This window comes from Mya arenaria, chromosome 6 (genome assembly GCF_026914265.1).
Source record: "Mya arenaria isolate MELC-2E11 chromosome 6, ASM2691426v1".
NCBI classification, from domain to species: Eukaryota; Metazoa; Mollusca; class Bivalvia; order Myida; family Myidae; genus Mya; species Mya arenaria.
Window position 1 is genome coordinate 53,289,047 of NC_069127.1, and position 11,931 is coordinate 53,300,977.

The window sequence follows — 11,931 nt, forward strand, 5'->3', positions numbered from 1 at the left end:
AGCCTCTTGGGTGAGAGGCAGACACCTTTATCACTAGACCACTCTCACCCTGGTAGGGATTTAACCCACAATCTCTTGGATGAGAGGCAGACATCTTTATCACTAGACCACTCTCACCCTGGTGGGGATTTTACCCACAATCTCTGCGGTGAGAGGCAGACACCTTTATGACTAGAACACTCTCACCCTGGTGAGGATTTAACCCACAACCTCTTGGGTAAGAGGCAGACATCTTCCTTTACCACTAGACCACTCTTATCTTGGTGCGGACTTAACCCACACCCTATTATGTGATAGCTAACACCTATTCATTTAGATCACTTTTACCCTTAGGTCAAAGCAATTTCATGGTTTTGTTGAGGGTTACATCCTATTCAAAGACAGGTAGGTTAGGTAGGCGTTTTTTTTTGTGTATTTTCTCATTATAATTAGGTTTATATGTAGGAACAATATTGTCATCATTGTATAATGGTGAAAAGGTATCATGTATTTATAACGCTTTTAACATTTTAAACTACATATTTAGCTAGACATACCAAAAATGAATACATTTTGGAATGATTCGAGTCTAAACTTAAGTTTGTTTATCTTGGTCTCATAAGTTTAAGCTAAAGGAAAAACTGAATATTACTGAAAGGGCTCAAGCTATACATAATTGACGAGGGATACCTTTTTTATTGATTTGAATCTTAAATGTAGTTGCTTGGTATGTTTATCTTGGTCTCGTTTGTTTAAAGATAATGGTGAACTTTGAGTTGTTATACATCCTGATTAAGTGAAATATCGGTGAACATTTCCAACTATCAACTATCAGTTTAAACTTTTATGTTACAGTAATGGCGCTTTTGTGAATTATAAAGCTTTATACTTCTTGCCTTTGTAAAGGTTTTGAGAAATTGAAATCACTGTAGAATAATTATAATTGTAATGATTGACAAAACACATCTTTAACAGACATCACAATAATAAAACAAAAACATGGCCGCTGGAGGTGCCTCGTTTTACAAAGGATCTGACCTGATTCATGACTACAGCTGTTCCACCTGTGAGGAAAATGACATGAATACTGAAGCCCAGCACTTCTGTCCACAGTGTGAACACTATCTGTGTGATAAGTGTGTGAAGTTACATGGGGGTTATTTCAAGAAACATGTTGTTTATGGGCGTGGAGACATTCAGAAGTGGGCGGGGTTCTCCATGGATATATGTGACCAACATGGCAACAAGCTGGAGGTCCACTGTGATGACCACCAGGAATTATGCTGCAGTGTATGTGTGGCCCTTAATCACAGGTGAGAGTTTAACCATAGGTGTTTCTGATCACTGTAAATTAATATTCTGTTTTTATGTCTCCCGCTATGCATGTTGCTTGTCTGTCCGCCTGTATGTATACTAAGTGTATGCTTCGACTGTCATATTTTCATGTCCGTTCTTAATTTCGTAAACCGCTTGAATGATTTTGGTAAAGCTCGGGTTAAATTGTTATCACACTGAGACACTGTGCAGAACCCATATTTCAAGTCACACGTTTAAGGTCAATGGTTCGATTGAAACTGTTTTGTCTGGTCGGTACCTTTTAACCAATGTAAGGATTTTTCCGAAACTATGTTTAACTGTTCACCATATCAAGACGACTTGCAGAACCCATATTACAGGCACGCCAGCTCAAAGTCAAGGGCAAAGATTCATGTCAAAGGGGTTCGAGCCATGGCTAGAGTAAGCTCCGTATCTCCTGAATTTTTGAAAATAATCGCAAAACATGTATCAAATGTTCACCACATCAAGATAATATGTAGAAATCACCTCCCAGGCGCGCCGGCTCAAGGTAAAGGTCACAGTTCAAAGGTTCGAGCCATATATTTTGTGTCGGCTCCGTATCTCCTTAACTTCTTCAAGAAATGTCATAAGACTTACAACAAATTTCACTACATTGAGACGACAAGCAGAATACACATAACATGTGCACCTGCACAGTCTTAGGACAAAGGTTAACATTTTCATATTATTTAATGAAAGTAGGGTAAATGTTAACCACATTTACACGATACCTAGTATTCATAACTCACATTTCAATGTACTTGAAGTTAGCGGCCTAGCGGCGTGAAGTTAGCGGCCTAGCGGCCTAGCGGCCTTGCGGCTTGAAGTTAGCGGCCTAGCGGCGTGAAGTTAGCGGCCTGGCGGCCTAGGGGCCTAGCGGCGTGAAGTTGGCGGCCTGGCGGCCTAATTATGTTTTCTATTTCCAAGCGATTGTTAATGCGTTGTTTTTAAAACAATGATAAATCAAGGTTTTATATTCATATGGTTACATAGCGGCCTTAAATTGTTATCTATTCAGAATATTTTTCTTTACCTTTTATTCTTAAACAATTTTAAATTAACTGTTTTATGCACAAATTATCACTCTGAAGCGTGTTTCAACTTTCTTTCAAAAAAGTCTATCAAGCACTTCAGTGACCTAGCGGCATAGCGGCGTGAAATTAGCGGCCTAGCGGCCTAGCGGCCTAAATTGAATCCTATTTCAAAGCATGTATACATGCATTTTCTTCTAAAACAATGACATTTTAACTGTTTTTATGCACAATTTAACACATAGAAGCGATTATCAAAAGTTTTTTTCCAAAAACGTCGATAAAGCACAAATTATCACTCTGAAGCGTTTTTCTTTTTTTTTTCCAAAAAGTCGATCGAGCACTTCAGCGGCCTAGCGGCCTAGCGGCGTGAAGTTAGCGGCCTGGCGGCCTAGCGGCCTAAAATGGTTTCCTATTTCAAAGCATGTATACATGCATTTTCTTCTAAAACAATGACATGTTAACTGTTTGAATGCACAAATTAACACTTTGAAGCTATTAGCGATAATCAACATATTTTTCCAAAAAAGTCGATTAAGCTGTCAGCTATTTCAAAGCATTAAACATGGCTGATCTTCTAAAACAATGATATATTTACTGTTTTATGCACAAATTATCACTCTGAAGCGTTTTTCATTTTTTTTTCAAAAAAGTCGATCGAGCACTTCAGCGGCCTAGCGGCCTAGCGGCCTAGCGGCGTGAAGTTAGCGGCCTGGCAGCCTGGCGGCCTAGCGACCTAGCGGCCTAAAATGGTATCCTATTTCAAAGCATGTATACGAGGGTTGTCCGGAAAGTTTTGAGACTGCATTTATAAAAAAACTTAACACTCATAGGATGCAATTAAAATTTTATCAGCTGTCAATTGTATCTCATATAAACAAATCCTGAAAGTTTCAACAATATACTACGAAGTGAACGTATACAACAAACATCACAAAAAGTACAGGTTACGAGCCACGGAGCACTTCGTTGTCTCATTGTATCACGTCATTTACAGTTTTTCAAAATAAGCTCCTTCTGCACGTACACACTTACGGTGACAATCAACCCTTTGCTTGAATATCTGTCCGTACCACTCTTTTATGATATTATGAACAACTGTTCTTTTTAGCTGAACTGATTCGTCAATTTCCCTCACTGTCCTCCGCCAGTCTTCTTGTAACATGTCCTGCACTGAATTTACGTCAATTTCACTCACGACTGACGGTCTGCCGCTCCGCTTCTAATCGCACACATTTCCATGCTCGTCACTGAAACGTCCATACCAACGAAATACCAAAGCCCTTGCACATGTTGGCTTTGATTTATCCCGTGTTAGAAACGTATAAGTATTGTTAGGAGTTATTCCACTGTGAACACAGTGTTTGATCATAGCGCGCTGCTCCGTGCGTGACGTTAAAGTTGGATTTTTTCCGACATCTTCGAAATACCTCTCTACTTCCGCTGATCGTTACAACCATGTCTACAGTTAGATTGCGTCAATAATTTGCTTAGAGATGCAGCTGACGTCATACTGTCGTCATATGTTTTGACGTGATGTTTTGGCGTCTATTATTCAGATGGAGTAGTATATATGAATTGTGAACAATTTTCAGAAAACGTCAATTTCAAAGTGCTCCGTGAAGCGCTAGATGGGTTGTCTTGACAACCATTTCCTTCCTTAATTTGAGATTATTTAATTTTATTTTTCAAAAGGAAACTCGTGAATAGTCTATATACACAGCTGTTTATTGTTTGTCGATTTATATTAAAAATATTTTGAAATATAGACACAGTCTCAAAACTTTCCGGACATGCATTTTCTTCTAAAATAATGACATATTAACTGTTTGTATGCACAAATTAACACTTTGAAGCCATTAGCGATTATCAACAGTTTTTTTAAAGCGTCGATTAAGCAGTCAGCTATTTCAAAGCATTAAACATGCCTGATCTTCTAAAACAATGATATATTTACTGTTTTATGCGCAAATTATCACTCTGAAGCGTTTTTTATTTTTTTTTCAAAAAAGTTAGGCCGCTAGGCCGCCAGGCCGCTAACTTCACGCCGCTAGGCCGCTAAAGTGCTCGATCGACTTTTTTGGAAAAGAATTGAAAAACGCTTCAGAGTGATAATTTGTGCATAAAACAGTAAATACATCATTGTTTTAGAAGAACAGGCATGTTTAATGCTTTGAATTAGCTGACTGCTTTATCGACGTTTTTGGAAAAAAACTGTTGATAATCGATTCAATGTGTTAATTTGTGAATAAAAACAGTTAAAATGTCATTGTTTTAGAAGAAAATGCATGTATACATGCTTTGAAATAGGATTCAATTTAGGCCGCTAGGCCGCTAATTTCACGCCGCTATGCCGCTAGGTCGCTGAAGTGCCTGATCGACTTTTTTTTTTAAAAGTTGAAAAACGCTTCAGAGTGATAATTTGTGCATAAAACAGTTAATTTAAAATTGTTTTAGAATAAAAGGTAAAGAAAAATATTCTGAATAGATAACAATTTAAGGCCGCTATGTAATTATATGAATAAAAAACTTTGATTTATCATTGTTTTAAAAAAAAAACGCATTAACAATTGCATGGAAATAGAAAAAAATATTTGGCCGCTAGACCGCTAGGCCGCCAACTTCACGCCGCTAGGCCGCTAACTTCACGCCGCTAGGCCGCTAGGCCGCTAACTTCACGCCGCTAGGCCGCTTACTTCACGCCGCCAGGCCGCTAGGCCGCTAACTTCACGTACAACACATATCAGGTGTGCTGGCTCAAGGTCACGGTCAAAGATTTGAGCCATAGATTTCATGTCAACTCCAAGTCATAACCACTTTATAAATTTCATGTTCCCTAAATGAAAATTTCACCTCATCAACACTCCACCCTTAATCCACTTCATTTCACCCATCATCAAAATGTTGTGTAACGGATTATTGGGGTGGGTGGGGGGTGTCTTGTTTTTAACAAAATAAAATCCTGTTTTTCAGTAATTTTATAGACATGAAATGTATGCAATGAGGTGTTCTTGTTAATAAATAGACTCACATTATTTTGTTTCTTTCATAAAATGGTGGTACACATCATACACATGAGTCGATGTTTTCCAGGATATGTAGCAGTATCAGTCACTTGCCTGACCTGGCCAGAGGCTTCCTGGAAACAGCAGAGTTCAAGCAGCTGCCAGCAGTAGTTGACAAGATGAGGAGCAGGCTGGATGAGCTCAAGAATGTCAGGACGAAAGATCAAGATTCACTAATTGACTCCTACAAGAACATCATTGCTGAAGTCAAGGCTCTGCGTAAAAACATTAATACAATCTTGGACCAGCTTGAGAGAAAGACAGTTGAACAGTTGGACAGGATGATGAAAGATTTAGAGAAGTCCATAAAAGATGATTTAGAAACCTGTGCCCAAATGGATCACCAACTGAAGACCATGATTGAGAAGCTCCAGCAGATCACTGGCAAGAACAAGGAGACCAGTTCTTACACTGGATACATAAAATGTCAGTCTAAATTGAGTGAAGCCACGTGTTTCGTGCAAGAAATACGACATAACGACGTAATGAAGTTAAAGTCAGATGAAAGTGTTGTTCCATTTCTTAGAAACCTGAAAAACCTTGGCGACATTGAAAAAATTCACGTGTACAAGACTCAGAGTTCCGCTCAATATAGTATTAAAATAAAGGAGGATAGCGATGTTTGCGTTATTGTAGGTATATGTGAGTTGCCGGGTGGAGAGGTGGTTATTGCAGACGGTCGCAACCATAGAGTGAAGCTTCTGAACCAGAAGTACCGTGTCACTGATCACTATGATCTTCATTGTAATGTCATGCACTTGTGTTATATAACAGGCAATGATGTAGCTGTAACTATTTTGAATGTGATCCATATTCTCACATTGACCAGAGGGAAGCTAAAGGCAGTGAGAAAGTTCACCATAGGCCATATTTCATGGTCTATTGCCCACAATCAGGGCCAGCTGTTTGTTGGCTCCAATGGTGGCATTAACCTGTACACATTAAAGGGAAAATTCGTAAAGAAGATCAATGAAACCGATGGTTCTGGATTACTAGTGATCATTGTGCTGTTTCTACTGATGTGGAGAGATTTTATGTAACAAATGAGAATGATTCAAAATTAATATCACTTGATAAAACTGGTAGAGTGATTTCTACATTAGAAGATGCTGACTTACAAAGACCAACTGGAGTATATGTCAGCCCGAGTGGCCATGTGTTTGTGTGTGGGTTGGGGTCTGAAACTGTGTTACAGGTAGACAAGTATGGGAGACAGAAGTTGGCCACAGTGGCCAGGAAGGCTGATGGGTTGCGTGAGCCTCGGTCATTGTGGTTCAGTGAACAGACCTCCACCCTCTTGGTTGGAAATGACAGAAGTGACACTATAGCCGTTTTAAAGTTGTGTTGAATTGGACCCTGGTATGCAAAATAATATGCCTATCTTTACTTCGATTGTTAAATTTAGCAGGATGGCTTTAGTTTTGTTATTGAATGCCAGCATATTTCATACCAGGATTTACTAAGAAAACAAAGGCGTGGAGGACAAGCAAATGGGCAAACGTACAATTTGGGTTGGCGTCAACAATATGGCCATGCATAAGGCGATTTTAAAATAAATTGAAACACATGTGTTCGACGGCAATACGAGGTGTCGCTTGCAAAACCCAGGTCTTATGGTTTTAAAATTTCCACAATAAACGTCATAAACAGTTGCAATTGAATGGTGTAATGTTTTATTGTTAATATACTTTCTGTTATCTTTTGTTCTATTCTAATAATATTTGCCAATGGATTTTGCATCACATTGATTTCATGCTGTTTTGAAACGTTTCATGTTTTGTATTCACACATAAAGCAATTATTTTTATTTTTTTTCATTTTACTTAATTGTTTCGGTTTTTGATGTATTTTTCATATTTTATGTTTAACATGTTGTTTTCATTTTTGTTATTGAACAAGCAGGTGTATATAGTCAAAGTTCATTTTTGAGTAAGATTAAAGTTATCTTTGCCAAATCTGTCAAGTCATTCTTCAATTACCGTCGAATCCCGTTTGATCGAACTGGTTTGGCTCGAATTCTAATTGGCTCGAACTTGATGTAAAGGACTGATTTCTTTAAACTGAATGTAAGCAATTTCGCTTGGCTCGAATTTTCCGAGGCTCGAGGTATTTTCGCCGGTCCCTTGGACTTCGAGCCATCTGGGTTCGACTGTAGATATTTTTGATGTTGAAGAGTTTGTTTTTCATATTTTATGTTTCACATGCTGTTTTCATTTTTCTTATTGAACAAGCAGGTGTATATAGTTAAAGTTCATTATTGAGATAGATTATAGTTATCATTGCCAAATCTGTCAAGTCATTCTTCAATTTCCGTCAAACCCCGTTGGCTCGAACTTGATGTAAAGGACTGAATTCTTTATACTAAATGTAAGAGTTCCCGCTTGACTCGATTTTTCCGAGGTATTTTCGCCGGTCCCTAAGAGTTCGAGCCATCGGGATTCGACTATAAATATTTTAAGTCCTTTTCGATTATATAAAACAGTAGAATTTATTATACCGTTTTTTTTCTAAAATCATTCTTCAAACACCCTGATAGCGTTGTTTTATCTTAAAGCTGCACTCTCACAGAGTGTACGTATTGACAACTTTTTTTTATCTTTTGTCTTGGAACGAACAAATTTTTGCGAAAATGCATGGAAACCAGTTATATACGACTGCTGACAAAATTAGATCGCAGATTTTTATATTTAGATTCAAAAATTGATGTTGAATGCATTTTCTTAAACCTTTAGTAACGGTTTAAGCCATAAAACATTAATGTTCGGACGGAAATATGAAAATGCACGATCTGATTTTTGTCAACAATCTTATATTATTGGTTTGCAGATATTTACGCAAAAAATTGCTCTTTCCAAGACAAAAAATATTTTTTGTAAACATGGTATATCTTCGAGATTGCAGCTTTGAGGCCCTTCAGCAATAAGTCTTGGTATATAACTGTACTTTTTAAGTTCAGATTGTATTTTGTTATAATACAATATGACTAGTGAGATGCTTGATTTAAAAATTTGACTTAAGTTAGGAAATTACGTAAATGTTTTATATATACTAACCCTTGTCCACCTTCCTAAGCAGCCCTATACCTTTTTTCACAAATGGAACCATTTTCCTATTCATTATGTATTTCAAACAAATCTTTGACGAATATTCAGGTTTTAAATATGTGAGCACATGATCAAATATTTGACGTTTAAAAGTCTTTAACTCAAGTCGTTGTCATGTACAATCAGCCATAGGTGTCTTATATGTGAATTTATTCGGAGCTCCTCGGTCATTTTTATCAAAAACATCCTCGGATGTATGCCGGTATATCAGTAAAAGTAGTTCGTAAAAATATATCATTAAATATTAATTCAGTTTTTAAGCTTGTATTTGTTGATCTAAGATTAAATTGATTGCCAGTGAATTTTATTATTGCAAACATAATTAAGATTTCCAAGAGTCAAGTCAGTAATTTTAACAGCTAAATTGAATTACTACGCGATCTACTTGCAGCGGACCTTTTAAATTGTAAACCGTCCATGTACATCTGAGGTTGTTTCGATAAAAATGGCCGATGAGTTCCGAATGATGTGAATTGTTAAACAACGTACCAAGCTTTCTTCTGATTAAAATAAATAACTTCTTCTTAAAGATCGCTTCAGTTGTGATATACTTTTATTGCATTTTTAGACATGCAACATCCCAACTGTTATGTTAATGCGAGTAATATTTTCTCATAAGTTAAGTTATGTTATTAATTGGTACAACCAAACACACAATCTTGGTCAACGGTCACTGAGAAAAGAAGGTCAACGGTCACTGAGAAAAGAAGGTCAACGGTCGCTGAGAAAAGAAGGTCAACGGTCACTGAGAAAAGAAGGTCAACGGTCACTGAGAAAAGAAGGTCAACGGTCACTGAGAAAAGAAGGTCAACGGTCGCTGAGAAAAGAAGGTCAACGGTCACTGAGAAAAGAAGGTCAACGGTCGCTGAGAAAAGAAGGTCAACGGTCACTGAGAAAAAAAGGTCAACGGTCGCTAAGAAAAGAAGGTCAACGGTCACTGATAAAAGAAGGTCAACGGTCGCTGTGAATAGAAGGTCAACGGTCGCTGTGAAAAGAAGGTCAACTGTCGCTGAGAAAAAAAGGTCAACGGTCACTGAGAAAAGAAGGTCAACGGTCACTGAGAAAAGAAGGTTAACGGTCACTGAGAAAAGAAGGTCAACGGTCACTGAGAAAAAAGGTCAACGGTCACTGAGAAAAGAAGGTCATAGGTCACTGAGAAAAGAATGTCAACGGTCACTGAGAAAGAAGGTCAATGGTCACTGAGAAAAGAAGGTCAACGGTCAGTTAGAAAAGAAGGTCAACGGTTACTGAGAAAAGATGTATTTCATATTCTACATAAATGTGTATTGTTATGGTCACGCTAAAACAAAACACAGGTATCCTCAAGTAATTACCTGTTTGTCTATTTGCATCTTTCAGTCTATCCACATCTTTCACCGTCTAAGCTTGACTAGGTTTAATGCACCCGAAGGTGGGCATATTAAAATTGCATCGTCCGTCCGTCCGTACCGTCCTTCCGTTAGTCTCGTGTCCAGGCTGTAACTTTCGCTTGTATGGGCAGACTTTAAAATAACTTGACGATGTGTCGCTTACAGCCTTCAAGTTTAAGGTTACACTTAGTGTTTGAATACTATGAAATGTAGGTACAAATATCAAAAAAACTTGCCACATGTGTTTGACAAACCAAGACGACGTGTCTCGGGCTAGACCCTTGCCCCTACTTCTAAGGTCAAATATTGGTGGTTGTTTATGTTCAAAGGCAGTTTAAATTAATTTGCTGTATGTAATTGACGCATAAAGACAATATCTCATTTGCAAGACACACGCTGTAATATTGTCAAGCAAAGAGGGGTCTCAATCCTACGGCCCAAACATAATGTCATGTGGTCTTGCAAATGTACCAGCCATGTTGGTTAAACATAATGTCATGTGGTCTTGCAAATATACCAGCCATGTTGGTTAAACATAATGTCATGTGGTCTTGCAAATGCGCCCGCCATCATGGTTAAACATAATGTCATGTGGTCTTGCAAATGTACCAGCCATGGTTGGTTAAACATAATGTCATGTGGTCTTGCAAAGACGCCCGCCATGTTGGTTAAACATAATGTCATGTGGTATTGCAAATGTACCAGCCATGGTTGTTAAACATAATGTCATGTGGTCTTGCAAATGTACCAGCCATGTTGGTTAAACATAATGTCATGTGGTCTTGCAAATATACCAGCCATGTTGGTTAAACATATTGTCATGTGGTCTTGCAAGCGCCCACCATGTTGGTTAAACATAATGTCATGTGGTCTTGCAAATGTACCAGCCATGTTGGTTAAACATAATGTCATGTGGTCTTGCAAATGCGCCCGCCATGTTTGATAAACATTATGTCATGTGGTCTTGCAAATGCGCCCGCCATGTTGGTTAAACATAATGCCATGTGGTCTTGCAAATGTACCAGCCATGTTGGTTAAACATAATGTCATGTGGTCTTGCAAATGCATCAGCCATGTTGGTTAAACATAATGTCATGTGGTCTTGCAAATGCGCCAGCCATGTTGGTTGAACATAATGTCATGTGGTCTTGCAAATGCACCAGCCATGTTGGTTACACATAATGTCATGTGGTCTTGCAAATGCACCAGCCATGTTGGTTAAACATAATGTCATGTGGTCTTGCAAATGCGCCAGCCATGTTGGTTGAACATAATGTCATGTGGTCTTGCAAATGCACCAGCCATGTTGGTTAAACATAATGTCATGTGGTCTTGCAAATGCACCAGCCATGTTGGTTAAACATAATGTCATGTGGTCTTGCAAATGCACCAGCCATGTTGGTTAAACATAATGTTATATGGTCTTGCAAATGCACCAGCCATGTTGGTTAAACATAATGTCATGTGGTCTTTCAAATGCACCAGCCATGTTGGTTAAACATAATGTCATGTGGTCTTGCAAATGCACCAGCCATGTTGGTTAAACATAATGTCATGTGGTCTTGCAAATGTACCAGCCATGTTGGTTAAACATAATGTCATGTAGTCTTGCAAATGTACCAGCCATGTTGGTTAAACATAATGTCATGTGGTCTTGCAAATGCACCAGCCATGTTGGTTAAACTTAATGTCATGTGGTCTTGCAAATGCACCAGCCATGTTGGTTAAACATAATGTCATGTGGTCTTGCAAATGCACCAGCCATGTTGGTTAAACATAATGTCATGTGGTCTTGCAAATGCGCCAGCCATGTTGGTTAAACATAATGCCATGTGGTCTTGCAAATGCGCCAGCCATGTTGGTTAAACTTAATGTCATGTGGTCTTGCAAATGCGCCAGCCATGTTGGTTAAACATAATGTCATGTGGTCTTGCAAATGCACCAGCCATGTTGGTTAAACATAATGTCATGTGGTCTTGCAAATATACCAGCCATGTTGGTTAAACATTATGTCGTGTGGTCTTGCAAATGCGCCCGCCATGTT

The 11,931-nt window shown here is 38.4% G+C and overlaps 1 protein-coding gene across 1 annotated transcript; it reads left to right on the plus strand.

Annotated features, from left to right (window-relative positions):
• The first annotated feature begins 803 nt into the window (after window positions 1-803).
• On the plus strand, window positions 804-6,453 carry LOC128237892 (uncharacterized). Its single transcript, XM_052953471.1, has 2 exons — window positions 804-1,292; window positions 5,442-6,453. The coding sequence occupies exons 1-2, from the start codon at window positions 979-981 to the stop codon at window positions 6,451-6,453; spliced, it is 1,326 nt and encodes a 441-aa protein (XP_052809431.1). The 5' UTR covers window positions 804-978.
• Window positions 6,454-11,931: the final 5,478 nt, after the last annotated feature.